This window comes from Fringilla coelebs (assembly GCF_963513975.1).
Source record: "Fringilla coelebs genome assembly, chromosome: 21".
NCBI classification, from domain to species: Eukaryota; Metazoa; Chordata; class Aves; order Passeriformes; family Fringillidae; genus Fringilla; species Fringilla coelebs.
In genome coordinates this window covers 8,715,804-8,740,073 of record NC_140047.1, presented here as the reverse complement: position 1 = coordinate 8,740,073, position 24,270 = coordinate 8,715,804, and the positions used below count along the sequence as shown (strand labels likewise).

Here is a 24,270-nt window from a genome sequence, read left to right as displayed (position 1 = left end):
ACAGTTAACTGGAATGGGCAGACACTTCATCCTGGGCTCCCACTGGAATTGTGACACAACAGGCTTCAGGCCAGGTATTTATCATAAAATTTATTTCCCATTGGTTGCTTTCTTGAAGTTTTTGGGTTTTCGATGATGGCTCTTGAATTTCTTCTTTAAAGGGCCTGTCTGTTTCTGTAGAGAGAAAAAAGTTAATCAGCTTATTTCCAACATCCAGATCAGCTTAAATGGAAACTGAGTGTGATCTCCTTCAACAGCCAGAATGAGCCCAAGTCTGCTCATGGAGCCAGGATCCTGCAGCTCAGCAGCTCTTTCTGATGGTTTCATTATGTACAAACTGACAGGCTCCCTGCAGCAATGAATCCTAACTTTATCCAGCCATAACTTTCTACTTTGACACATTTATAACATAAGGCAGTGGCAGAAAAATGCTCTAGAGGGACTCTGTGACTGCAAAACAGTTTAATTTTTTTGTGTATTTGGAGAAAAATTACAGAACCCACAGGACACGCATCAGCTTTCCTTCCACGATGGTGTGGGGCAGGATCCCACCCAAGATGAGCTCCCTGTACAGGCAGGAACATCCCTCACTACCCCAGCCAGGATAAATATTGCCTGGCAGAAATTCACACCTCGGGATGCAAGTCACTGTCTGGCACACAGGGAAAAATCTATTCTGAACAGTTTTGCACCTTCTGCTGGTTCCCAGACAGGAATAGCTGGCCCACCTACAGGCTGGGATCCCAGCTCCACACCCCCCTGCTGCTGCAGGCAGTGGATGACTCCCACCTTTCCTCTCTTGCCAGCTGCTCTGCTGCTGTCCCTCCTTGCCCCGTGCTCTCCGTTCTGCTTGGCCCCGTCGTCCTCGCTGTCTGTCACAAAGTTATCACTGCCCTTTGTGGTCTCTGCAGCTGCTGGGTTTTTTTCTGGGAAGAGTGCAGCTAAAAAAGATTCAGCTCAAAATCAGTTCCCTGTGCACACAGGCTCTGCCTCCCCTCACTTTGCTTTAAAGCTGCTTCCAGTCACCAGTGTCACTACTGAAATACTTAAGAAGTAAACATGCTGGTGTTTTATTGGAAATGTGCCTTGGTGCTCTTTCTATCCCCATTCTGGGAATGTCAGCACAGGTGGTGCCATGTGTTACACCCCTGCTCCTGCAGCAAAATGGATTTGCACCTCCACATCTAAGTCAGCAGAACAGCCTGACTACCTTCTGTTGAGGATTTGCTGAGAAACATGGAAAGTGGAGATTCCTAAAACAGCAATTCCCAGTGGATCTTGTATCCCTTCCCTCACACCTTGCACGATGCAAGTCATTATTAGCATTAACTATTTCTTATTTGATGGAGGTAAGCTTGTCCAAAACCCAATGGATGAAGTCAGGTGCCTCTGGCACACCAGCATCAGGCAGCAGTGTAAAGAAACCAGGAGACAATTAACCAAGTGACTCCCTTGAGGACATGGATGACACCAAGGTTCTCACTCACGTGGGTACAGGTCACTCATGCTGTCGTCTGTGTCCTCTGCATCCTCCTCGCTGGACTTTGGCTCCCAGAACTCCTCTTTCCTGTGAGACTGCCTGCTCCCATTTGTTTGGTCATCAGGGTGATGTGCCCGCTGCTTCTTCTGTCTCAGGCAGGCAGGGACGTACTCCACTCCTTCCCTCTGGCATTCCTCATCTAAGAGAGAGGGTCAGGCAGCACTGATCAGCTGCTCAGCCCCTGAGTCCTCCCATTCCCAGCTCAAGCTTGTAGGAAATGCAACTCGAAAGCCCAGCATGCTCCAAATACACATCTACAGTGACACTATGGACCAGGGAAGATGTTAGCACAGATTGTGCTGGACACATAAATCACACTTCATGGGGGAGTTTCAGGCTGATCCTCTTAAGCAAGGATGTTACAAGGTATTTGCTAAAAGCCAATTGCTCTCTAGGTCTGAGCCCTTTCTTCCTAGTTGAGGAGGACACAGTAACACACTGCTGTTAATTTAAACAAAACTGTCCCACCCACTTCAGAGACTGGAATCTCAACAGCTCAGGAAAGAAATGCTGCCTGGGACAGCTTCAGAAAAGCTACTTACACGTTTTCAGGGCCTTCTGGTAGCGCTTCCCTTGGACGTGACGCAGGACATGCTCTGGAAGCTTGTTGATGTGTCTGAGGGTGAGCTTGCAGAACAGCTGGTGTCTGACAGAGAAAGAACCAACAACAAAGTTAAAGTGTGCTATGACTTCAGAACTTTTCACTTACAAGCACTGCAAGTTGCTCAAAGTTGATAAATACTTTATAAAGCCTTTCCCATTCTCCCCAAATCCATAAAGACATAAGAACTTTGTAAAGCCCAACCACTTTATGTCTGAGCTTGAACAAAGTGTAAAGCACAACACACAGGAGGGAAAATACGTACAAATTCTTCGTGCTGGGCACTATGTGAGGCTCAAATGTGCCATAGTCGAACTCTCTGGCTGCCTTTATGAGCCGCTGGTACTTCTTGCCGCTGGTGTAAGCCTGCAGCTCCGACAGGCGACAGGGCAGCTCATGTCCTGTCAGCCTGCACCTCACCTGAAAAACACATTAACGGTCAGGAAACACGCGGGTTTATCCCACTCAATATCAGAGTCCATTCGGTGGGAAAGAACTTCTGAGATCATCGAATCCAACTTGTGACCGATCCCCACCTTGTCAACCACACCATGGCACTCAGTGCCACGTCCAGTCGTTCTCCAGGCACGGGGACTCCACCACCTCCCTGGGCAGCCCCTTCCAATGTCCGATCACCCTTCCCGTATCCATCCCCGGGCTGGGGAGGGCAGGACAGGCCAGCGCTCTGCTCCCCGGCCTTCCAGCGCTGGACAAACCCCTCGGGGCAGGAGCCCATCGGGTACCACGCGGTGCCGCCCCCATCACGGAGCCTCAGCGAGGTGGCCCCATCCCCTCAGGACCCTCACGGTGCCCCCCAGCCCTCACAGCCCTCACACGGCCGCACCTTGCCCGGGCCCGCGGGGCTGAGCAGCGGGTGCTGCCTCAGGAAGAGCCGCTCCGCCTCGGGCACCTCCGGCACGGCCGCGTCGCCGCCCGGGCCCGCCGCCGCCATCGCGAGGGGCCGGGCCCGGGCGCGTTTCCCGTTCCGGGCCGCGGGCAGGGCGGGGCCGAGCCGGGCCGGGCCGGGCCGGGCTGGGCTGCGCTGCCATGGCCGCGCTGCTGCTGCGAGCGGGGCCCAGGCTGCTGAGGGAGCGGCGGGGCCCGGGGAGGCTCGGGGCAGCGGGGCCGGGACGGGTAAGCCGCTGATCCTGTCCTTCCATCCTGTCCCCTGATCGTGTCCCCTCATCCTGTCTCCTGATCCTGTCCCATGATTATGTCTCATATCCTGTCCCCTGATCATGTCCCTTTCTCTTTTCCTGATCATGTCCCCTCATCCTGTCCCCTGTTTCAGTGCCCTGATCCTGTCTCCTGATCATGTCCAGTCATCCTGTCCCCTGATCCAATCTCCTCATCCTGTCCCCTGATCCTGTCCCCTGATCCAGTCTCCTCATCGTGTCCCCAATCCTGTCCCCTGTAGGTCCTTGTTTCTCTCAAGAATAGATGAAGCTGTTGTGTGTTTGCTGATAGCGTGGATGGAAGTTCATTGCTCTGCTATAGGCAGCTCTGTAACGGAAATTTTATCTTATTTCATTTAAATTATGGCCTAACCCATAGTGTTTCACAGGCAGTCGCTCATTTGAGACTTAAATCAATGGATAAAAACATATTTCACATAATCATCAATCACTGATATCACCTAAATACAGGGTTTATAATACAGCAGCATTACAAAGGAGTTTTCTTATTCTGTGTAGGCATCACAGTGCTTGATCAGAAGAACATTTTTTGGATCTCATCTAACTAAGGGAGGTTCTGGTCTGGTTCAAAAGACTAAAGGTAAGAAAATATTTGTCTGGGCTTCTGCCCTGTTTCACCCTAGTACCAAGATGTAATATTTCCTGCAGGAATTTGGCATCTCTTCTCTGAATCCTGTTCCTCATTCTGGTTGTCTGTAGATGTTTGTTTGAGGTTCTGCAGACCACGAGGTTCTACAGCAGCTGCTGACACATCTGGAGAGGATGCCTTGCTGAAATGGGGCCTTCTCCTCGTCCCTCTGACCACATTCGGTCTAGGCACATGGCAGGTACAAATAAATATTTCATTTTTTCAAAAAATGAGCATTTGAGGACTGTCAAGTTTTTCCATCTCTTGGATCTAGTTCAGGCGACAGGCAGGTTAAAGATTTGCTGTTATTTTACATTTCTGTTTTCCAAGTGCCCACTTGTAAGTCTTTAAAGGAAGTCTCTTTTTTTACACTTTTATTTTAGTATAAATATTTCCTCAAAATAAATTCAGTAGTCTCTATTTTCATGTTTCAAATTACCCTGATTTAGACCAGGTCTGATGAGAAAATTATGACCAAGATTTTAAGGCTTGCTGGGGTTGTCACATTGCTCTTTTATACTCTAAGGAGTTACTTTTGTGTTTATTTCCAGGTTCAGCGGCGCAAGTGGAAATTAGATTTGATTGCACAGCTGGCATCAAGAATCAGAGCAGATCCCATCCCTCTGACATTAGAGTATGGAAACAGGAATGGTTTGTTGTCTACAGAGCACTGACTGGGAATATTAGATATGGGCCGTGCACTAATGAGCTTATGCTGAACTGACCTGCATGAAAATGAAGGGATGCAATGGAAATTGGGATGTGCCAGCAAATTAGAAAGAGATCCTGATCATTTATTTATTTTTAGTAAAAGGATATGTCAGTTCTTTCCTGTGGGATACTCTAAATGCATGAGGAAGGATGAATCTCTGTTCAGGAGAATGTGGGATGTAATTCATAGCATTTTTAATTCCACTGGGAAAAGAGGACTTGGGTGTCTGTAGTGTCCCAAAGGAATTGTTACTGCAACAGGAAGTCTTGGAGCAACAGCAGGACATGTGGAGCAGTTGTATCGGATGTGAGAGATTCTTAAGGTCACTTGGTCACCTGGCACAACTCTCAGAAGGGCTCAGTTGTTGGATTTCATGGTGTGGGATGGGAAAGAAACGCTTCCCATGGCTGAATGCTCAGGCAGTGAGTCCACCTGCTCTGTGATATCTGGGTTGCAGATATTGTGGAAAAAAACTTCTCCATAGATGCTCTTGATCATCTCTATTTGATTCTCTGGGTCAGCTGAAATACATTAAGCCATATTCCATGAGCTGTTTGTCTTCTGCCTCTCTTTGCCAGCAGGCTCCAGGCAGAGTGAACCATTAGGAAAAAGGAGAACCACACAATAAAACCTCCCGATTGAATTCACCTAGCAGAGCCGTGATTTTGTTTTCCTCTTGTTCCATGCAGCCCCATGGAGCTGAAGGAGTTGGAGTACAGGCCCGTGCGGGTGCGAGGGCGCTTTGACCACTCCAAGGAGCTGTACATCCTGCCCCGCTCCCTGCTGGACCCCGAGCGGGAGGCGCGGGAGGCCGGCAGGATCACGTCCCACCCGGAGAACGGAGCCAACGTCGTCACCCCCTTCTACTGCACGGAGCTCGGGTGAGTCCAGGAGGGCCCTGCCCCACGGGAGCACTCACTGCTCCTTGGAAAATCTGAGTCCTGGTGGTTGGGTTGGTATCTGTCACTCACAGAATTCACAGAATCACTGTGAATTGCTAAAGATCATCCAGTCCAACCCAGCCCCAACACCTCAACTAAACCCTGGCACCCAGTTCCACATCCAGTCTTTTCTTAAACACATCCAGGGATGGTAACTCCACCACCTCCCCAGGCAGAACATTCCAAAACTTTATTACCCTTTCTGTAAAAAACTTCTTCTTAATATCCAACCTATATTTCCCTGCCTTAAAAGGTATCTCACAGTCTCTGACATCACTAAGGCTCCATTTGAAATTGTATTTAAATTCCTTTACAATGTGCATTCAGGTGACAGCAAACACGTGGGTTGCTTCTTTCTTTGGTCTTTAGTTCTAGCAGCAGCAGGAATAAATTCCCTTTCACTCCTGAGCAGTGCTTCTTTATGTAACTCTAGGGTCACGATTTTAGTCAACCGAGGATTTGTGCCCAAGAATAAATTGAAACCAGAGACCAGGCTGAAGGGACAGGTAAGGGGGATCCAGAGAATGGGGGGTTGTTACTTTGTGCCCCTTGGTTACCCAGAGGCACCACTCACTAATGCAGAAAGGCAGGAGCTTCATTCCGCATCATGGGAGGTGATTTAATTAGTCATTGCACTTTTCAAAGACAACAAACCTTTAATTCCCACCTTTTTGTTAAGTAAATAATAGGTTTTATAAACAAGGAGCTGTTCTTGTTCTGCTCTTTTCCCTGCTGTGTTACAGCACTGCCCCACTGCAGGGAACAACCCCTTCATTTATGCTCAGACCCTTCAAGTGCCACATTTTCCTGACAGGACTTGATATGTCAGAATATGAAATCAATCTTGAAACATTCATTTTTTTCTTTCTGCACTTCTCCTCAGATTGAAGATGAGATTGATCTCACAGGGGTGGTGAGGTTAACAGAAAAAAGGAAACCCTTTGTGCCTGAAAACAACATTGAACAAAACCGCTGGCACTATCGGGACCTGGAGGCCATGGCCAAGGTGACCGGTGCTGAGCCCATCTTCATCGATGCAGATTTCAGTAAGTCACAGAGGAGCCCAACCCCATGTCCAATTTACATCACTCTCCCTCCCTTTCCCCTCAGTTCTCTTCCTGTGCTCTGCCAGCCCACTGTTGAAGGTGACAGGGAGCTTACAAGAGAGCTGGGGGAGAACTTTAGTCTGGAGCATCAGATAGGACAAGGGGGAGTGGCTTCAAACTGCCAGAGGGCAGGGTTAGATGGGATATTGGGAAGGAATTCTTCCCTGTGAGGGTGGGGAGTGGCCCTGCACAGGCTGCCCAGAGCAGCAGTGGCTGCCTCTGGATCCCTGGAAGTGTCCCAGGCGAGGTTGGACAGGGCTTGGAGCAACCTGGTCTAGAGGAAGGTGTCCCTGCCCATGACAGGGGGTGGAATGAGACAAGCTTGAAGGTCCCTTCCAACCCAAACCATTCTGGGATTCTGTGAACTTGGGAACACCACTGTCTGAGGGAGAGCAGGGTATGCACCAGATTGATCACTTTTTTCCCTTCTTACACACAGTGCAGCTCCATGCTGTGCAGGTAAGGATTTAACTTGGCTGTGTTGTCCCCACAGGAAGCACAGTCCCGGGGGGGCCCATCGGGGGCCAGACCAGGGTGAGCCTGCGGAACGAGCACATGCAGTACATTGTCACCTGGTAAGGGACCAGCCCCCGCACATGCAGTACATTGTCACCTGGTAAGGGAATAGCCTGCCTGGGCTCCTCTGGAGGAGCCCTTGAACTACAAAAGGCCAGTTTTAACCTAAATAGCTTGTGCCAGGAGCTTTGACTTGGTTATTGCAGCTAAGGGAAGCCCAGTCCACCCTGGAAAGTTGCCAACATGTGATTCTCTCACAGGTACGGCTTGTGTGCTGCAACTTCCTTCTTGTGGTACAAGAAATTTATACAGAAGGTACCTCTGTGAGGGGAAGGAAGAAACATCTTTGTGCTACAGTCAAGAGCAGACTTTTATGGAGGACAGGAGCCTGATCAGTCCTAAAAAACAGAAGCACCTGGAATGCCAGAGCAGTTTGAGCAAACAAATTATCAAGCTGCAAATAGACTTGAAGCAATCCCTCCAAACTGAGCTCCCACCAGTGTGATCTGGCTGCAGCTTGGGAGAACTGAACTTTAGTAACCACAAAAATACATTTCTCTATCCTGGCTAGTTGTAAGCTACATTTTAACAACTCCATTTTTTTTTTCCTTAAAACAAATCCAGAGGATTTTGTGAATCAGCCTTTTAGCAGCAAGTAGTCCTTCCTGAAGTCAGGAATGGCTCACCGCAGCTGCAGCAGAATAAATAAAGGCCTTCAGGTCTTTGCCTTGTGACTTGTATCATGCATCTTACATGTAACAGCAGCAAAGCTGAATTAGAGGTTATTGCAGACCCTCAGGTCTAGCTGGGGAAGGCAGCCTGTGGCTCTGCAAGATGAGGGCTGGCAAAACCAAGCAACTACCACAGCTGGAGCATTCCAAGGTAAGTAATAACCTGTGGAGCTATTTCTGCCCAGCACTATTCTGTCACCGGATGGAAGGCACAGAAATACAGCAAAGCCACTGTGCTTCTCCCTGCCTAGAACACTCCCATGAACACAGACCACTGAAACAGCTGGGGTTTATTATGTACAGAGAACATGGTGCAATGCAGTACATCTTCAGCCCAGCTTTGTAGCCAGCTCTTTAGCCTTTGCTTTTTCCAGCTTGGCAATGCGAGCCACCGATTTTGGACCCAGGACATTCCCGCCCCAGTGACGACGGATCTGCAAGGAAGGTACAACAGGTTAGAGACCTCATCCATCTCTCACTGTGGCACTCAATTCTGCACAAGGGGAAGAGCTCCCTCAACTAGGAAGTCCTCCACATTTCAAGCATTACACTACATTTTGGGGCAGCAAAGAGAAAAGCTTAAAATCTTTCCCAATGAGGGATGTTGGATTCAGCTGTCCCATAACTCCTGGATTTGGGATATGGAGTTTAGGTAGCAAAAGCTGTTGCCCTCAAAAGCTGTTTACTTCTAACCAGGTGACAGCTTTCACATTTTACCCCTCAGGTAGAGAATCTGAGTACACTGTAAGCAAACCTAGGTGTAACACACCCAAGTATAAACTGATGTCACCATGTCCCATTTCTCCCTTCTGTTAACAGTATAAAAACACAAGGCCAGCAGCACACAGAATCTTACCTCATCATATCTGTCATTGTAGTTGGTCTTCACAGCCTCCACCAGCTTTGCGAGGGCTCCCTTATCCTCCCTGTTGATGACAGTTTTAGCTCCTTTAGAGCCTCAATGCAACATTTTCCATAAATATTCTGCCATAGAATTTGAGAGCCTCTACTGACAACCCAATTTTTCAGGTTAAGCAAAAGCATCACTTACAAAAGGCTAACACTCAGAATCTGCACTGCTTGGATTTTAGAGCAACCACCCTACTGGAAAACCAAAATAATCTGTACCTTCAGGATTTGATAGAGACATTTTTATCAGACACTACAGAGGTGGCATTTAAATTTTACTATTTCAGAGAGACCCAAGTTTGCTACCCACCTGCCTAGAGCCTGTTTAGGGCAGTTTGCTTTCTCCACAAGACAATCAAGTGAGCTCCCAGAATACTTACGGGTTAACCTGGGTGAAGGCCACGGAGGTGCAGGTCTTCCTGTGGACCAGCCTGCCCAGCCTGGCTTTGCCCTTGATGATGCAGTAGGGAACCCCCATCTTGCGGCACAGGGCTGGCAGGAAAACCACCAGCTGGAAGGGAAGGGAGAGCTGAGCAACTGAGACACAACATCCCTTTGTGCTGGCTGTCAGCCTGGGCTGTGGCAACTGCTCAGTGTTAAAAAGCTCGTTTTGCTCTTCACTGCTGCTTCAGGTGAAGAAATTCAAAACATCATTGCAAGGGCCCAGCCTCACCGTCCAACCAGGACAACTACAAACGTGCACAAGCACCCAGTTCTGGCAAATGTGTAGTTTTTTTGTGCGTTCTCTTTCATGCAATTTGTCCTAAAACCCATTTTTGCCTTAAAAGCACTTCTAGCCCCAGTTACACAGGTAGCCTGTAACATGCTCACCTCAATGGGGTCTACATCGTGGGCAATAACAACAAGCTGAGCTTTCTTGTTCTCCACCAAAGTTGTGACAGTATTGATACCTGAAAAACAAGTTCTAGATAAGCTTTGATTCCTTTTAGTCCATTTTCAGAGCTATCTTGCAAGACAACTCTGATTCCATAGCACAGCATCGCTATGGAAGTTACAAAAACTTTACAAAAACACAGCACAAAGATATTTCATGGACAATTTGCTAGAGCTCAGGGTTAAAAAGCTCGTCTATTTTGCTCTTCACTTTGAGCTCAGGTGAAGAAATTCATAACATCATTGCCATAGCTTGTCCAAGGCTGGGTGAAGAACCAACTCTTCATCAGTTTTCTCTCTCCCAAAGTGCCACACTCCCACATTCCCCCAGCTCAGGTACAAAGTTACCTGCTCGGAGGACTGGCGGCCGCTTGGTTGGAGCATCTCCCTTTCCTGCAGCTTTCTGCTCAGCACGAGCCAGCAGCCTCTGCTTCTTCTCTTGCTTATTTTCAGGCCTGTATTTGTGTGCCAGCTTCAGAAGCTGTGTGGCTGGAAGAGAACACCTACTAATTAGTTGCATGACCTGAAAATCTAAGTGTTCTTTTTAAAAAATACTGCAGTGCATCAGCGATCTTGGTGGTTGTCATCACATTTTTTTTCACAGCAAAAAGTGATCATCATCTGCACAGTCCAAGAGAAGAGCACCCTGAGAGCCCCTGTTTGCATGCAGCTCTGATGGCACTGAGAGCTCCCTGACTGTCTGGATGAGAAAATGCCCCATCAATTATGGTTAGAGGTGGTGTACAGCTTAAGGAGCATCAAAATGAGGAGGAAATTATTCTACACAGGTCCAAAGTTTTTTCAGTCACAGAAGACCCCTAAATCCCTTCTTCCTTCAGTGTTAGTTTTCCCCCAAAATCTGCACTCCCAGAGAGGTCTCAAGCAATCAGTTTATACCACCCTGGGTAGTTCTACATCAAGCTGGAAGAATGGAATCACAGTTAAGATTTAATGCAGGGTCTGGGTCAGTAAATAGAGCTTTAGTATTTTCTAAATCCCTTTTCACAGCAGCAATCCAAGATTTAAGCCAGCAAATTGATTTTGACACCACCCTGGTCGCTATTAAAGCCTCCCTAAAACAATTCCACAGACACAGCCCAGTTTACCTTTGTTAAGGCTCATTTTGGTTTCTTTGCCCTTTTCTGAGGCACATCCCATTTACAGCCTAAGCCAAGAGAGCCTTGTGGGGCACATCCTCACCTGTCTGGCGGTCCAGGGCCTGGGTGAACTGGTTGATGGCAGGAGGCACCTTGAGGCGTTTGTAGAGGATGGACCTCTGGCGCTGCAGCCGAATGTAGCGCGGCCATTTCACAAACCGGGTGAGGTCACGCTTGGGCTGGATATCCTGTCCTAAAAAAACACAGCCTTTAGCTCAGGGCTGCCCCAAATCCAGAGCAGCAGCACAGGAAAGGCACAGGAGCATCAGTGATCTTGGTGGTGATGTGTCAGCACGACCACTCAGATAGCAAATATTCTTTCACATCATCTGCGCCTCGTACACGAACAGCACTGCACAGTCTGCAGTGATTTTTAATGTTTATATGTTAAGCATGTGTTCATTGAACAAGAAAAAAGCCATGGGAACAACTTTGCCAAATAGCCACTTACTCACCAATGCCAAAGTTCTTGGGCCTCTTCTCAAAGAGGGGATTGACAACCTTCTTGGCCTCCTGCTTCTTGACTACAGCAGGGGCCGGTGCCACCTTCTTACCCTTGGCCTTCTTTCCTTTCGGCTGCAAGAGAAAAACACACTCTGTCTTCTTTTGCCTCCAAAACTTGCACACTTGGAAATTATCAGCCCACCCTGGAAATGCATTTGCTTCCCCAGGCATTTCACCAGCCTGGCGGCCTCCCATGCTCGCCCTGCTCTCCCAGAGAGAGGAAATCCTTTGCTTTACACTTACAAGGTTTCTAAACCCCCCTGAGAGGGAAAAGGATTAAAACGAGCGTGATAATCGCTTCCCCGAGAGCAGCCGAAATACCCCCAGGGCGCGTTACTGACCACCGGGACCCGACCTACCCCGGGAAGGCCCCGCGGCCCGGCCGGGCTGCCCGAGCCGGCAGCAGCCGCAGGCTCCCGGCCTGGGCTGCCAGGCCCATACGCGGCCTTCCCCCATCACCGCAAATCTGGCACCAAACACCGCCCCACCGCCTCCCCCGCCAGCCGAGCATCCTCGCGGCGCTAGCACGGCTCATCGGCGGCGGCGGAGAACCCGCGATGGCAGCGGATGACCCCGGCACCACTCGCGCCGCCAACATCACTCACCATCTTGGACAGTAGGAGAAAAAGGAGGAGCGAGGCATGCCGGGAGATATCTACGGCGCGCGAGATCTCGCGAGAGCGGTGGGGGGCGTGGCCGGGGCCGTGCGGGGAGGGCGCGGCCATGGCGCAGCCCCGGGTGCTGCCGCAGAGCAAGGAGACCCTGCTGCAGTCCTACAACAAGCGCCTCAAGGACGATGTCAAATCCATCATGGACAACTTCACCGAGATCATCAAGACGGCCAAGGTGGGCCTGAGCGGGCCGGCAGCCCCCGTGGGAGCATCCCGGGTGCTAAGCGAGAAGGGCGGGGGTACGCGAGGAAGGAGGGGCTGTGAGGGGAGAACCTTTCGTAGAATCCCCGAATGTTAAAGGCTTTAAAGGGACCTTAAAGATTGTCTCGTTCCACTCCTACCATGGGCAGAGACGCCTTCCACCACACCAGGTTGCTCCAAGCCCTATTCAGCCTGGCCTTGGACGCTGTGTGAATTGAACTGTAATTCACATACAGATGTAAATTTCACATACATCATGTGTGATCTCATTTCGCATCTGTAATTCACACACGTATCCACATCTGTAGGAAATCCACATATATATTCCCATATATTGTACCTTATAACATAGTCGTTATCTATTTGAATTTTAAGTATGCAAAGGTGGATTTGTGTACTTTTCTCTTTAGATCGAGGATGAAACTCAAGTTTCTCGAGCAACCCAGGGTGAACAAGATAACTATGAGATGCATGTCAGAGCTGCAAATATTGTGAGTAGCACTGTACTGTTCAGACCTGCGGGCAGCACATCCTGCAGGGGCTGTTGGGTTTATTTTTGATCTTTATAACACTCCCAAGGAATGCTGCTAGGAGAGTAACTTCATGTTTGGGGTGGCTGGGGAAGGCTGGATCGGAATTCCATCAGAATCCTCCCATTGTGAGTGTTTTTATCCAAAGTTTGGGCTGAAGGAGCAGCTTGGGAGATCTTGGAACTGTAGCAGAGCCCTGTTCTGATGTGTGATGTTTCTCACTGCTGCAAGGTGCGAGCTGGCGAGTCCCTGATGAAACTTGTGTCTGACCTGAAGCAGTTCTTGATCCTCAACGATTTCCCCTCCGTGAACGAGGCCATCAACCAGCGCAACCAGCAGCTGAGGAGCCTGCAGGAGGAGTGTGACAAGAAGCTGATTGCCCTGAGGGATGAGATCTCCATTGACCTGTACGAGCTAGAAGAAGAATATTACTCTTCCAGGTACAAATAGGGCAGTGGACTCTGCCTTACAACTCCAGGCCTTTTTGGGGTAGTTAGTCCAGACCATCAAATAGCCCTTATTGCTGAGAACATTCCCCAAAAATTTTCAGTCCTGCTTTTAATTAGGTCAAACTCTTTTTTCTTCAACTAAAGCAACTGCCTTTTCCTTGTAGATACCCTACAGGGTTTAAATATCCTGGTGAAGGAGGTGTTCACAGCATCCCAGGTTTGATAGGTAATTTCCTTAGGCTTCTGTTGTAGTCATTAGAAAAGAAGATTAATTTCCTTGGGGGAAATCCCTCTGAAGGAGCCTCTGGCTCTCTCCCTGCAGAGACCAGCTTGCTGAGCTGGGTCCTGATGTCAGCTGGTGTCACCTCACCTTCGTGGTGAGTCCTTTCACAAGTGACCTGGTCACACATTGTGCCTTTTCCTTCACAGTCCACTGTCCCCAGCTGCCTCCAAGTCCTGCTGGGGTCAACATTTGCAAGGAGCAAAAAGATTTGCTCAGTTTCATTGAATTATGAAGTATTGTGATAGGATTTTCTAAGGAATGACTTGTTACTGATTTGTTTGTGGGATTTTTAATATTTTTAAAAGGCCCTTATTTAGCAAACAGACTTTAGAGAATTCAGACACTTTATTTTTTTTTTTGTCATGCACTCCAGCACTTCTAGTTAATGATGCAGTAAATGAAAGCAGGAGAAAACAAATGTAAACCTAGTTATTTTGGCTGCACTTTCCAAGCTAAGTGAAGTCAGTGCAATAATTCTAGGAATTTTAAACAAACACTTAACTTTAAAAAAACTTACTTAAAATTTTACTGACCAGGTTTTCTATGTTTGCCTTTTCCATTTTTCTAAGAATGCTGAATGCCTATAACCCCTGCTAAGTCAACTAAATTGCTCAATATCTTTGAAAGTAAGGCCATTGTTTATGAGTAATATATGTATTTTAAGAGCAAAAAGAGAATAATATGACACAGCTTAGAGGTAAAAACTTAGAGCTATTTTTCAAACTTTATTCAGCTTTTTGAGGAGATTGTGATGATCACAAACCCAGGCACCTGTGCAGGTGCTGACAGGTCCATGACATAGCAGTGAGCTTATCCAGAGGGATGTGGTGTGGGATGGGAGTGCCCCACATGTGCCAGGTGTGTTTCCCTCACCCTGCCCCCAAACTGCCACCACTGTGTGCTGGTCACTCTTACCTTACTGAGGGGTTCTGGCCATGCTGGCATGGTCTGGTCACCTGCCTGGCCCCAGGTGCCACATAAAGCAGCCCTTGCTGGCAGAACTAACGTGGAAGCACAAATATTGGTGTACATCAGATGGATTTGCCTTTCTGCTCTTTCTTATGGGTCATGAGGTGAGGAAACCAGGCAGCTCTGCAGAGCTAGGATCTGACACTTTGTTATCATGTAGCACTTGGTCATTTGCTTCCTCCCTTCCTGTGCTCTTTCCTGTCTTTTTCTGCACCAAAGAAATTGTGTCTGTGTAAATACAGAAAAGTGATTTATTCAAAGTCCTTTTATAATTAGAATACTGCAATATTTTTAATGAAATCTTATTGTCTAATGTGGGGGAAAGGGTTTCTGTTATGTCAGTCATGTTTCAGTGGCTGTCAACTCAACAGTCTGCTTGCCCCCAAGGGGGAGTTCCTTGCTGTCCTGGGAATGCCTGGTCAGTTGTAGGGTCAGGTGTTTGCCAGGATTTTTATGTGCACATGGGGCTTTTGATGAGACCCAAAAGCAGGTCCTTGAAACTAAACCTGAGAAGATTGTCCTGAAGGAATCTTTGTTTTCCTGCCCTGTGATCAAGTAGTTTTCTAGAGTGTCCTTCTGCCCTCAGACTGGCTGGGTGCCTCAGGGGAGTAGTGCAGTCCCTTCCATGCCCTGAGCCCTCCCAGGACAGAGCAGCAGGCTGGCCAGTGCTCCTGGGCTGTGCAGAGCTGCTCACTGAGCCTGACTTTTGAGGAGTGTCAGCTGAGAGGTGGAGCTTAGGCTCTGGACCTGTTCTAACTGGGGCAGCAAGAGAAGCAGTCATGCTTCTGACACAGCTGAAACGTGGTTAGCAGCCCCCCTGCCATGATGTGTGGATGCTGTGGTCAGTTTCTCCTGGGAAATTGTGGCCTGAGGTCCATGACAGAACAGGAGTTGTAGTTCTGGTTCAGTCCTGGTGGTCTTTGTTAACTGAACCAGCTCCACTGTGTTGGGGACTGATCTTCCAAGGGATTTTACAGAAGCCCCAGATATAAAACCTGTATCCACTGCCTTCTCACTTCTCCTGCAAAGCCAGCTGGGTGATGCTGCCAGAAAAGAGCTCAGCTTGCACCTGGTGCTTTGTGTGCTTGTTCCCCAAAGTGGTAACCGCAAGTCCAGCTTGCCCTCTCTCATCCTAACCCCCAGACCCGCATTTGTGTTCCATTGCTCCCTCCTCTGAGATCATAGGAGCTGTCTTGAGTGTGGGGTTAAATCTCACGTTTCATGTTTGTGCAATATGAACTGTCTCATATTTCTATACTTAAAATATTTCCCTAAGCATCAGTCCATACATTACAAATGTAAATAAAGCTGCAACAACAAAATCACTTGACCCACTGGGTTTGTTTTTCTCTGAATGCAAGCTGCTTCTGCTCCAGCACTCACTTTGTCTTGGGTGTCTCCTGTGTGTGCAGCTCCTTCTTCTCTTTGGGATTTGTGTTGGTTTTGTTCCAGTTCCTTCTATGTTTCTTTTTAGTTTTGGCCCTTCCACATTATGTTTTCCTCAGAGTATGGGCAAGAATTAGCCAGTTGTTTAGAAACCTTATTTTCCCACACTGCTGGTTCATCCAGTGTTGGAGTCCAGCCAGCTGCTTTTAGAAGCACTGTTAGCTCAGGCTCTTTGGGAAAAGGCAGGAGCTGTCAGTACTATATAATCAAACTGAGAAGCTTCAATGGAAGACCCAAACCTGTGGAGCACTTTTTTGAAAGGGCAGGGGTGCAAATAGGATTCTTCTTTATTGTGACAGGGACAGGCCCAAAACAATTTTGTCAGGTTTTTTTCCTGAAGTAAAATTTAAAGCAGGATTTATATTTTTTCCTCATGTAGGTTGCAGTCTAATTCCAAGTAAAATAATTGTGGGTAAAGTCCATGTCTCACTCATCAGTAGCAGAAGGTGCATATTTGGGGGTGCCAGAACTTCAGATCTTTTCAGAGACTTGGAGTGTCTGGATTAGAATTGAGCCTCTGTTTTATTTTGCAGCCACAGTTCTTCTCTATAATTGTCCCAATTCTCACCAGGCCCAAGAGATTTTAGGACCAGACCTAAGGGGGTGTCTTAGGGAAGGCCAATGTCACACGACTTTGGATGATTTCACGAACACAGACCTTACATCCAGCATTTTTTTGCCATTACCTTAATGCTTTGCTTCTGTCTCGCTCCCTCCACCCTTTCCATCCCTCCCCTCCTCTGTCACCACACCTGCTCTCTCCTCACTGGGGTTGTTTGTTCTGGAAAGCTACAGTCTGTGTGACAGCAATGATCTCCCACTGTGCGAAGCCTACTGGAGACAAGACTTTGCCACGCTGTCCCCCGAGAGCCTCTCGATGCCTCTGGCAGCTGCCACAGCCGAGCAGAGCGTTGCCACCTCGCAGAGTTCCACCCCTTCGCACCCGCACGTGAACGGGCACGGGGCGGGCCCCGCCGAGCATTCCTGAAGAGGATCCGCTTCACCCGGGCATGACCCCGCGCTGCTGGAAGTCTTCCTCCTGCTGTGCTGAGCAAGCGGCTCCTGCTGTCGGGAGGAGGCACTGGAGCTGTGCTGGCAGGGCTCTGCTCCCTGCACGGCTGCAGTGCTTCCTCCGCGCCAGGACCTTGCCAGGAGTGTTCCTGTCCATAAGAGATAGAGATATGTAGACACAAAGTGAATCTCATTATAACAAATTAGAGTCAGGTTTGCTTTAACCTGATAGTTATGTGATAGTTATGTGTAGAGTTCATTAGAAGTCTTAGGAGTTTGTTTCCATGTGAGTGTTGGGAGTTGAATTTCTTTGGGATAAACTTGAGCCAAATGTGGGGGCAGTGAGTGTGGGGTTTTTGCTCTGCTTCCCAAGGTTATTGACATTCTGGCTGCTTAAAGGCAGTTCTCTCAGGATGGCATCTGACAACCTCTGGTCTACTGTAAAGAGTCTTATACTATTTTTACACAACAGTCTTCACTGTCAAAAAGCTTTACAAACTTGAACTCTTGATTTGGAAGGAGGATCCCAGGACACCCTTATGTAAGAGCAGTGTTCCTCCCCTGGAAGGCAGACTGAGGAATCAATGACACCACTTGCTCAAAGCCACAAAGAGAAGCAGTGTCATGCTTTAGTCAGTCAATTCCTTCCTCAGTGTTTCCTCAGAAATTCCTGATAATGTTGTCTGAGCTAACATGGAGCCACTGTTTATGTTGGCTTTTAGTTTGGTCTACTGAAAAAATTTTGAAAGCAGTGAGGAATACTCAGTTACTCTGTTTCCTTCCAAAGAAACACATTTGGTGCTTGGTCTGCAGCTGTTCAGCAGCTCAGCACATCTTCTGTCCTTTCCTTTCGTGGTGGCTCTGCCTTGGCTCGAGCTGTGCAGCAGAAACGGAGATGCCACTGAACTGAACGGTGTCACCACAGCTCGGTGCCACGGCACCACAGAGCCACCAGGGCATTCCAACAACTGAGCTGAGCTTCCCCAGCTTTCTGCTGTAATGTCTCATTTCTTAGGATGTGAATTTTTGCTATTATTTTTTTGTTTCTTTTTCTTCCATTCCATTTATTTTTGTAACTAGGTGATTTAATAAAACTTGACTGTTTTGTATAATTTTTAAGGCGTGTGTTTTCAGCCACGAGGCTTTGTGAAAGTGTCACAATATCAGCGTGCACATGAGAGGAGGGGATGAGCTCCCTGCAGCTGTTTCCGTACAGGGGCTGCAGAAACCATCACGAAACTCGCCCGTGCTCTGGGGACCTCACCCCGCCGCAGGGGGAAGCTCGGTTTTGTCCTCCAGTAAAGGGAGGTTTGGCAAAGAAAGGTTAGGAGGCGAACCGGGGGCTGCCTGCGGGGCTTCGGGGAGGTGTCAGGAAGGCACGGGGGTCGCAGCCCGCCAGGAGAGCCCCGAGCAGCCCTGGTGTGGCTGAGGAACGCCGCCGGTCCCGCGGCAGTCCGGGCGGGGGCGGCTCCGGGCGCGGCCGCTCGGTGCGCCCGGCGCTGCCGTCACTTCCCGGCCGGCGCGCTCCATCCATCACTTCCTGCTGCCGGGGGGCTCCACGAGGAGAGACCGCGCTCCCCACGCTGCCCCGGGCACCTCGGGGACCCGGGGCGGCCATGGCCAGCCTGGCCGCCCAGGACTCCTACCTGCAGGGCTTGGCCAGGAGGGCCGGCGTGCAGCACGCTCCGGAGTCGCGGAAGAGGAAATTTGGTACTGGAACTGTAACGCTTCGGTTCTGTCCTCTCCGACCGGTTTGTGGGAGGCTGGGCGCGACAGCCCAGCCCGTACCATAGGGTGCTTACCCCTGGATTGTGCCGGTTTTTAACACAAAAATTCTATCAAGCACGGAGCTCCGAACACGTTGCTCACATTGTACTTGGAGCCCTGGAAATCAATGGTCTCCATTAATTGCGGTGATGGATGTGGAGAGCTGGGGTTTTACAGAAGTGTGCAAGGATGTTTGGTCTAATTAAATAAATCCTAAAACATAAAATTTTTGAACATTAAGACACCCCATTGCGATGCTGGAACTTTAGCGTTCAGTAATAACTGAATGTTATGAGTGGGAATGTAGCATTGTCCTCTTTTGTATAATTTGTTTTTGCCTTCTAGTGTCTAAGCCAGGCCAGCCCGAGGATGCTGGCAGACAGGTCAAAAAACAGAAGAAAAAGAAGCCCAGAAAGCAAACTGAGAAGAAGAATGCTCCTTCAGCCAAACAGGTGGTTTCTAACACCAGTAAGCCCACTCCTGGACAGAAAGCAGCCCCTCAAGCCAACAGATCATCTCCACAGGGTGGCACGCAGAACAGAAAGGAGAGTTTGGCTGCAGGTAAGAATTTCAGCTTTGCCCTGACCTGAGCTGAGCTGGCTACTTGCTTCACACAAGTCTTCTAGTTTGGAAAGCCTAAATTGAGAACATCTTTGCTTATTTCACGTGCCCCAGAAGCTTTTGCCTATGGACAGGAATTTGTGCCATCACCACTGGGTGGCTCTCTGGAAATGGTGTTTAACTGAACTGCAGAGGTTTTGTGCATGTGAGTAACTTTGGAATTACACGTGGATGCAATCCCTGTCCTGCCAGCTCAGCTTTCCTTTATGACAATGAAAACCAGATCACAGAGAAAAGATGTCCTGAGCCTCTCTGTTCCACAAGCTTGGTACTTGTCTTTGGCGTGCCAGGCAGCCCCAGGCATGCCAGGCCACTGCTGGCAGTGTTGAATGATGAAAGGGGAAATTCTAAAGAAACCAATGAAATAGAAACTCTGGGTTTGTTTGGATTTTCCGTTCCATTCACAGCATCTAAAGAGTTCCCAGAGTTTTTCCCATAGCCAGAGAAAGTGCTACTGTTTAGCTGGTGCTGCTTTTAAAGTATTTTTATTTTCTCCCTCATTTTCAGGAAGTAAAAGTGAACTGAGTTCCTCTTCTGTTTCTGCAATCAGTCTGTTGCGTCAGAGACTCCATGAGAAGATTAAAAAGGCTTCTGGACAGGTATGGGGACTCTGTATGTGTATCCATATGTGTGTTTGTGCACCTGAAACCCTCCCCAGCCTCCCAGGGCATGTGGGGACAAGATCCCACAGGCCCAGGGTTTGAGCTGATTCCAGCTGATAAGGAATTGCCTGGAGGGATTGCCAGGTGACTTGTGTACGTTCTGTGGAAAAACCTGTGAGAAAAGATGGGGTCAGCTTCAAAGAGAACGTGCCTTTGGTGATTTTTAAGAAAAAGCAAAGTAGTGAGAGCCTGCAAGGGAATAGCTGCAGGCTGTTGAGGAAAAGCAAAGGGTTTGAAATGTTGTTACTGTGTTCAGTGTCCCTAACAGCTGAGTCACAGCTTCACATCACAGGTGGTGCTTCTTAGGAGGAGTTTGAAATCAGGAACTAGGGCACAGCCCACTTTTACTTCTGCTTTAACCCTTTAAGGCTTCTCATTCATGTCCATCCTTCTCCTTAGGATAATGCCAAGGAGTTAACCCCTGCAGTGCTGGAGAAGAGGCAGCGAAGGAAGTATGAGAGAGAGAGAAAGAAACGCCGACGAAAGGAGTTGAAGATGAAGGCAAAAATGGAGAAGAAAGAGACTGAGGAGGTACCAGCAGAGCCAGAAAACAAAAAGGAGGAGACTAAAGTTGACATTGTCTTCAACAAGGTTAAAGTTCATGAAGAGGATGAGTTAAACAAGATCCAGAAGAAGAAAGAGAGGAGGAAAGCGGTGAAAGGCAATATCACTCCTCTGACAGGCAAGAACTACAAGCAGCTGCTGAGCAGGCTGGAGACCAGGAAGAATAAACTGGAAGAGCTCAAGGAGAAGGACGAGAAGAAAGCTCAGGAGCTGGAGACCAAGATAAAATGGACAAATGCGCTGTATAAGGCGGAAGGGGTGAAGATCCGTGACGATGAGGAGCGTCTGAAGGAGGCCCTGAAGCGCAAGGAGAAGCGAAGAGCCCAGCGCAAGAGGCAGTGGGAGGAACGGACTGTGAGGGTGGTGGAGAAGATGCAGCAGCGGCAGGACAAGCGCAAGAAGAACATCCAGAAGAAGAAGAAGGAGAGGATTGAGAAGAAAAAAGCCAGGGCTCGGAAGAAGGGCCGAGTTCTGCCAGAGGACTTGAAAAAAGCTGGGTTGATGTGAGAGCGAGGCAGCTCTCCTGCACTGGGGTGCCAGGGTGTGTCACACGGGGCTGTGTCACTGTCCCAGGCCACAGCTTCCCAGCCTCATCCTACTAAATAAACAGTTGTATGTTTGTTAATAAAATTTTCTATCCTAAAGAAACACCTTCTGGCTGATTCCTAATAGGAATTATTATTTTTCTAAAGGGGAAATGTCAGTTGCTGTAGCTTTCTCTGATGTGCAGCACAGTGTCTTTGCATCCCCTGGGAATGGGAAAGAGGAAACAAAAATGCAAAAAGACCAAACATGGGATTCATCTCAACACAAAGATACTGCAGGTGTCATAAAACCTTTGCTTATATGAATATAGATTATACCTTTGGACAAGAGAGTGAATCTTGAATTCATTTATCCTCCCCACCACAAGAAAACGAAACAATTTTCAATTTTAGGCAGTGCTGTTCATTTATAAGTTATGTTTTATCAGCATTAGGTCAATATAGACATAAACACACATGTACATGTGCATGGATTTATTGTGGAGCTAACTGATCTTTTTGGATCATCCACTGACTGATCCTGATGGTGGAAGGATTGGCTCCAAGTCTGTCTTTGGCAATAATAGAAAGTTAGGTTAAAAACAAATTTCTGGCAACCACAGGTGCCTGCAAGGATTTCTTCTCTGTGCAGTTCACCAGTGCAAAATTGTATTTGGTCATTACCAATGTTGTCCTTTATTGTTTATACAGAAATACAAATGTGAACTTGAGCAGCTGTTTGCCCAGCTCAGGAGGAAAAGTACAGCTTGGCTGGGGAAGATTGGTGGGAACAATCCATCCAGAAAATAAAGCAACTCTGCCCCTGAGATCAGTCAAACCTTGCTGATGCCCTCCTGATCTTGGTTGCTGTGAACTGATAATTTGTACTGAGCCCAGGGATGTTATTGAGTCCAGTTGAATTCTCAATTCTCTTGATCTGGCTCTTTGGAAGAAGCTCTTTTTTACCTTGTGACTGAAGCTGATGGATGTGCTGTGAGGGAAATACAGGCTGTGCTGTGCAGTGCTTCCCAGCTGGATCCCTGCCAGGACCCAGGTAACTCCCTGGTGCAGCTGTAATCTGAGACTCTGCAAAATTCATGTTCAAACCTCAGGTGTGACTGAACACATTTGTGTTCTTGCAGCCTGTTCCACGCTGGAGTCCAGCAAGGAAACCTCTCCCAGGTACAGATGGAGCTCTCCCCATGGATATCTTCTCTTTCTTCACTTTCTGAACAGCCATGCACTCACAGCTTGCCACTTCAGTTGTAGAAATCTGAAATCCACGTTTGGAAATCTGAAATAGTTGCTCTGCAAAGAATATTTTCCATGGAACGCTCTACAAGTGAGGTATTTATCAGCTGTCCAGAATGCCTTCCAAGCAGGGCTTGAAGATAAAGTAATGCTTTGTTCTGGGAGGTCAAGTAAGTTCATTTGGGAGTAACAGAGCTACTTTCAGCCATATCCCTCTTAAAAAACTCTCTGAACAAATTCGAGGAACCTGAGTAACTATTAAAAATGCTTTAGCTGCGATTTCTGTTTGGTTGGAGATTCTTTCATCAGCTGCAGCCACATCTATTTCATTTCTCTTTGTATTCATGGTAAACTGTAAATCAGTTGAGGTAAAACTCAGTGAGATGGTTTTAGATGCAATGGATGTTTCAATCTCAGCTGGCTCTAGTGCTCTGGCAGGTTTGTACCACAGAAGCTGAAAATAAGAGGGGAATGCATCAGCTGTGCTCCTAATGATGTAATATTTCAAAATATGTGTATTTCTCTTCCTGAGGGATTAGATGTTTACTCTAAAAAGACACATGGAAGTGCTCTGTGCCCATTACAAGAGCTGAAACTGCACTAAAATAACCAAACACCCACTTCTTTTTTTTTCTGTGTTAATTTTACTGCCCAGTTTGAGGACAACTAGTCCCCTTTCTTCTCTCTGTTCTTGATCCTCTGTCCTTCCCCAGCACTCAGATTTTGTGCTCTCAGCCTCTGTGTACAATAGAGACAAGAGCATGGGTCAGGTGCAGAAAATGGGAATCCCCAGGAGACTCTGCAAAGAGATTGTTTGTGTATTCCTTTATGCTTTGGGTGGAAATGTTGAGAGGATATTTATGCAATTGGAAAGTGGCATCAAGCTGGGAGGGGCTGCAAACCCCAAGGAAAACAGCATTCAGTCAGGGCTTGATGTTCTAGAAAAACAAATAGCCTGAAAATTGAGTTTGTTTCCATGAAGTCCAAGGTTGTATGTGCCTCAGAGCTGGCTGGGAGAGGTTCCACAGAAAACACGTGGATTGCATTTGGGCACAGGCTGAATGTCACCCCAGTGCTGAGGTCCTGCAGAGCAGGCAGGTGTCCTGTGGGAATGTGTGACCTGTGACAGCTTCAGTTTTGGGGGGCAATCCAGTTTTACTTCACTGCTGAGGGCTCAGCAGGGGAATTTGGGGTGATTTGACACCAATTTCATGAGAATGGGCTGACCAGAGAGAGCCCAGTCAGAACCGACAGAAATGATCCCAGATCTTGTAGTTAGAAAATTAGAAAGAAAGATTGAAGGAGGTCACAGGAGAGAAGAGGGAAGGAAACATCAGAGCCCTCAGGTATGGAAAGGGAGACTGCCCAGACCTGGACTGCAGCAAGTGAGGTCCTGGCTGGAAATTTGGAAGCCTGCTGATGAGAAGGGCTTTCCTACCTGCTCTGTGTGCAGCCATCTCTCAAAGAATGCCTGAAAAACAACTGTTTGAACCCCCTCTGCACATTTATCTGCTTTGCATGTGCTGGAAGCATCAAGCACAAGGTAAGAAACGTGGCACTGACAAATCCTGGTGTCAGCACAGCAGCTCTCATGACACAACTAGCACAGGAATGAGATAAAGCTGGTCCAAACACACAACAACTGCCTGAGGGGGAAGGCTGTTTGCACTTCTTTCTGTGTTTATGGATCTGCAGCATTTTTAGGCAAGAACCCAGAACTGCTCAGCATGAATCCATGAAGGCTTTAAGTGGTGGAAGGCCTTAAGATACATATTTATATAGATGCACACACATACATATATATAAGTATATATATATATATAGTTAGTAATTATTTTTAAGCAGGATTTTGTGATGCTTCTTGGTGAAAGCTAATTAGACTCTCT

At 47.9% G+C, this 24,270-nt stretch overlaps 5 protein-coding genes across 7 annotated transcripts; 3 read left to right on the top strand and 2 right to left on the bottom strand.

Moving 5' to 3' along the window:
• Positions 1-75: 75 nt before the first annotated feature.
• On the bottom strand, positions 76-3,111 carry SURF2 (surfeit 2). Its single transcript, XM_084219869.1, has 6 exons — positions 2,986-3,111; positions 2,407-2,561; positions 2,083-2,186; positions 1,488-1,679; positions 790-941; positions 76-174 (listed from the first exon to the last, which is right to left on the bottom strand). The coding sequence occupies exons 1-6, from the start codon at positions 3,091-3,093 to the stop codon at positions 91-93; spliced, it is 795 nt and encodes a 264-aa protein (XP_084075995.1). The 5' UTR covers positions 3,094-3,111; the 3' UTR covers positions 76-90.
• Positions 3,112-3,143: 32 nt separating this feature from the next.
• SURF1 (SURF1 cytochrome c oxidase assembly factor) lies at positions 3,144-7,974 on the top strand. Of its 2 annotated transcripts, XM_084219864.1 has the most exons (9): positions 3,144-3,275; positions 3,836-3,917; positions 4,037-4,164; positions 4,517-4,599; positions 5,367-5,558; positions 6,052-6,124; positions 6,502-6,664; positions 7,218-7,299; positions 7,501-7,974. In XM_084219864.1, the coding sequence occupies exons 1-9, from the start codon at positions 3,189-3,191 to the stop codon at positions 7,565-7,567; spliced, it is 957 nt and encodes a 318-aa protein (XP_084075990.1). In that variant the 5' UTR covers positions 3,144-3,188; the 3' UTR covers positions 7,568-7,974. The 2 variants fall into 2 exon arrangements, with proteins under 2 accessions (XP_084075990.1, XP_084075991.1); XM_084219865.1 differs by lacking the exon at positions 4,037-4,164 and having other exon boundaries at positions 3,261-3,275.
• A 270-nt stretch (positions 7,975-8,244) lies between these two features.
• RPL7A (ribosomal protein L7a) lies at positions 8,245-12,085 on the bottom strand. Its single transcript, XM_084219866.1, has 8 exons — positions 12,041-12,085; positions 11,387-11,507; positions 10,975-11,124; positions 10,123-10,263; positions 9,712-9,791; positions 9,261-9,391; positions 8,828-8,897; positions 8,245-8,405 (listed from the first exon to the last, which is right to left on the bottom strand). Exons 1-8 carry the CDS (start codon positions 12,041-12,043, stop codon positions 8,301-8,303), a joined length of 801 nt encoding a protein of 266 aa, XP_084075992.1. The 5' UTR covers positions 12,044-12,085; the 3' UTR covers positions 8,245-8,300.
• A 56-nt stretch (positions 12,086-12,141) lies between these two features.
• MED22 (mediator complex subunit 22) lies at positions 12,142-18,081 on the top strand. Of its 2 annotated transcripts, none has more exons than XM_084219458.1 (4): positions 12,142-12,281; positions 12,718-12,798; positions 13,069-13,277; positions 16,780-18,081. In XM_084219458.1, the coding sequence occupies exons 1-4, from the start codon at positions 12,159-12,161 to the stop codon at positions 16,970-16,972; spliced, it is 606 nt and encodes a 201-aa protein (XP_084075584.1). In that variant the 5' UTR covers positions 12,142-12,158; the 3' UTR covers positions 16,973-18,081. The 2 variants fall into 2 exon arrangements, with proteins under 2 accessions (XP_084075584.1, XP_084075583.1); XM_084219457.1 differs by having other exon boundaries at positions 16,774-18,081.
• Positions 18,082-18,550: 469 nt separating this feature from the next.
• SURF6 (surfeit 6) lies at positions 18,551-21,224 on the top strand. Its single transcript, XM_084219701.1, has 4 exons — positions 18,551-18,705; positions 19,108-19,323; positions 19,891-19,982; positions 20,445-21,224. The coding sequence occupies exons 1-4, from the start codon at positions 18,612-18,614 to the stop codon at positions 21,114-21,116; spliced, it is 1,074 nt and encodes a 357-aa protein (XP_084075827.1). The 5' UTR covers positions 18,551-18,611; the 3' UTR covers positions 21,117-21,224.
• The last annotated feature ends 3,046 nt before the right edge of the window (positions 21,225-24,270 follow it).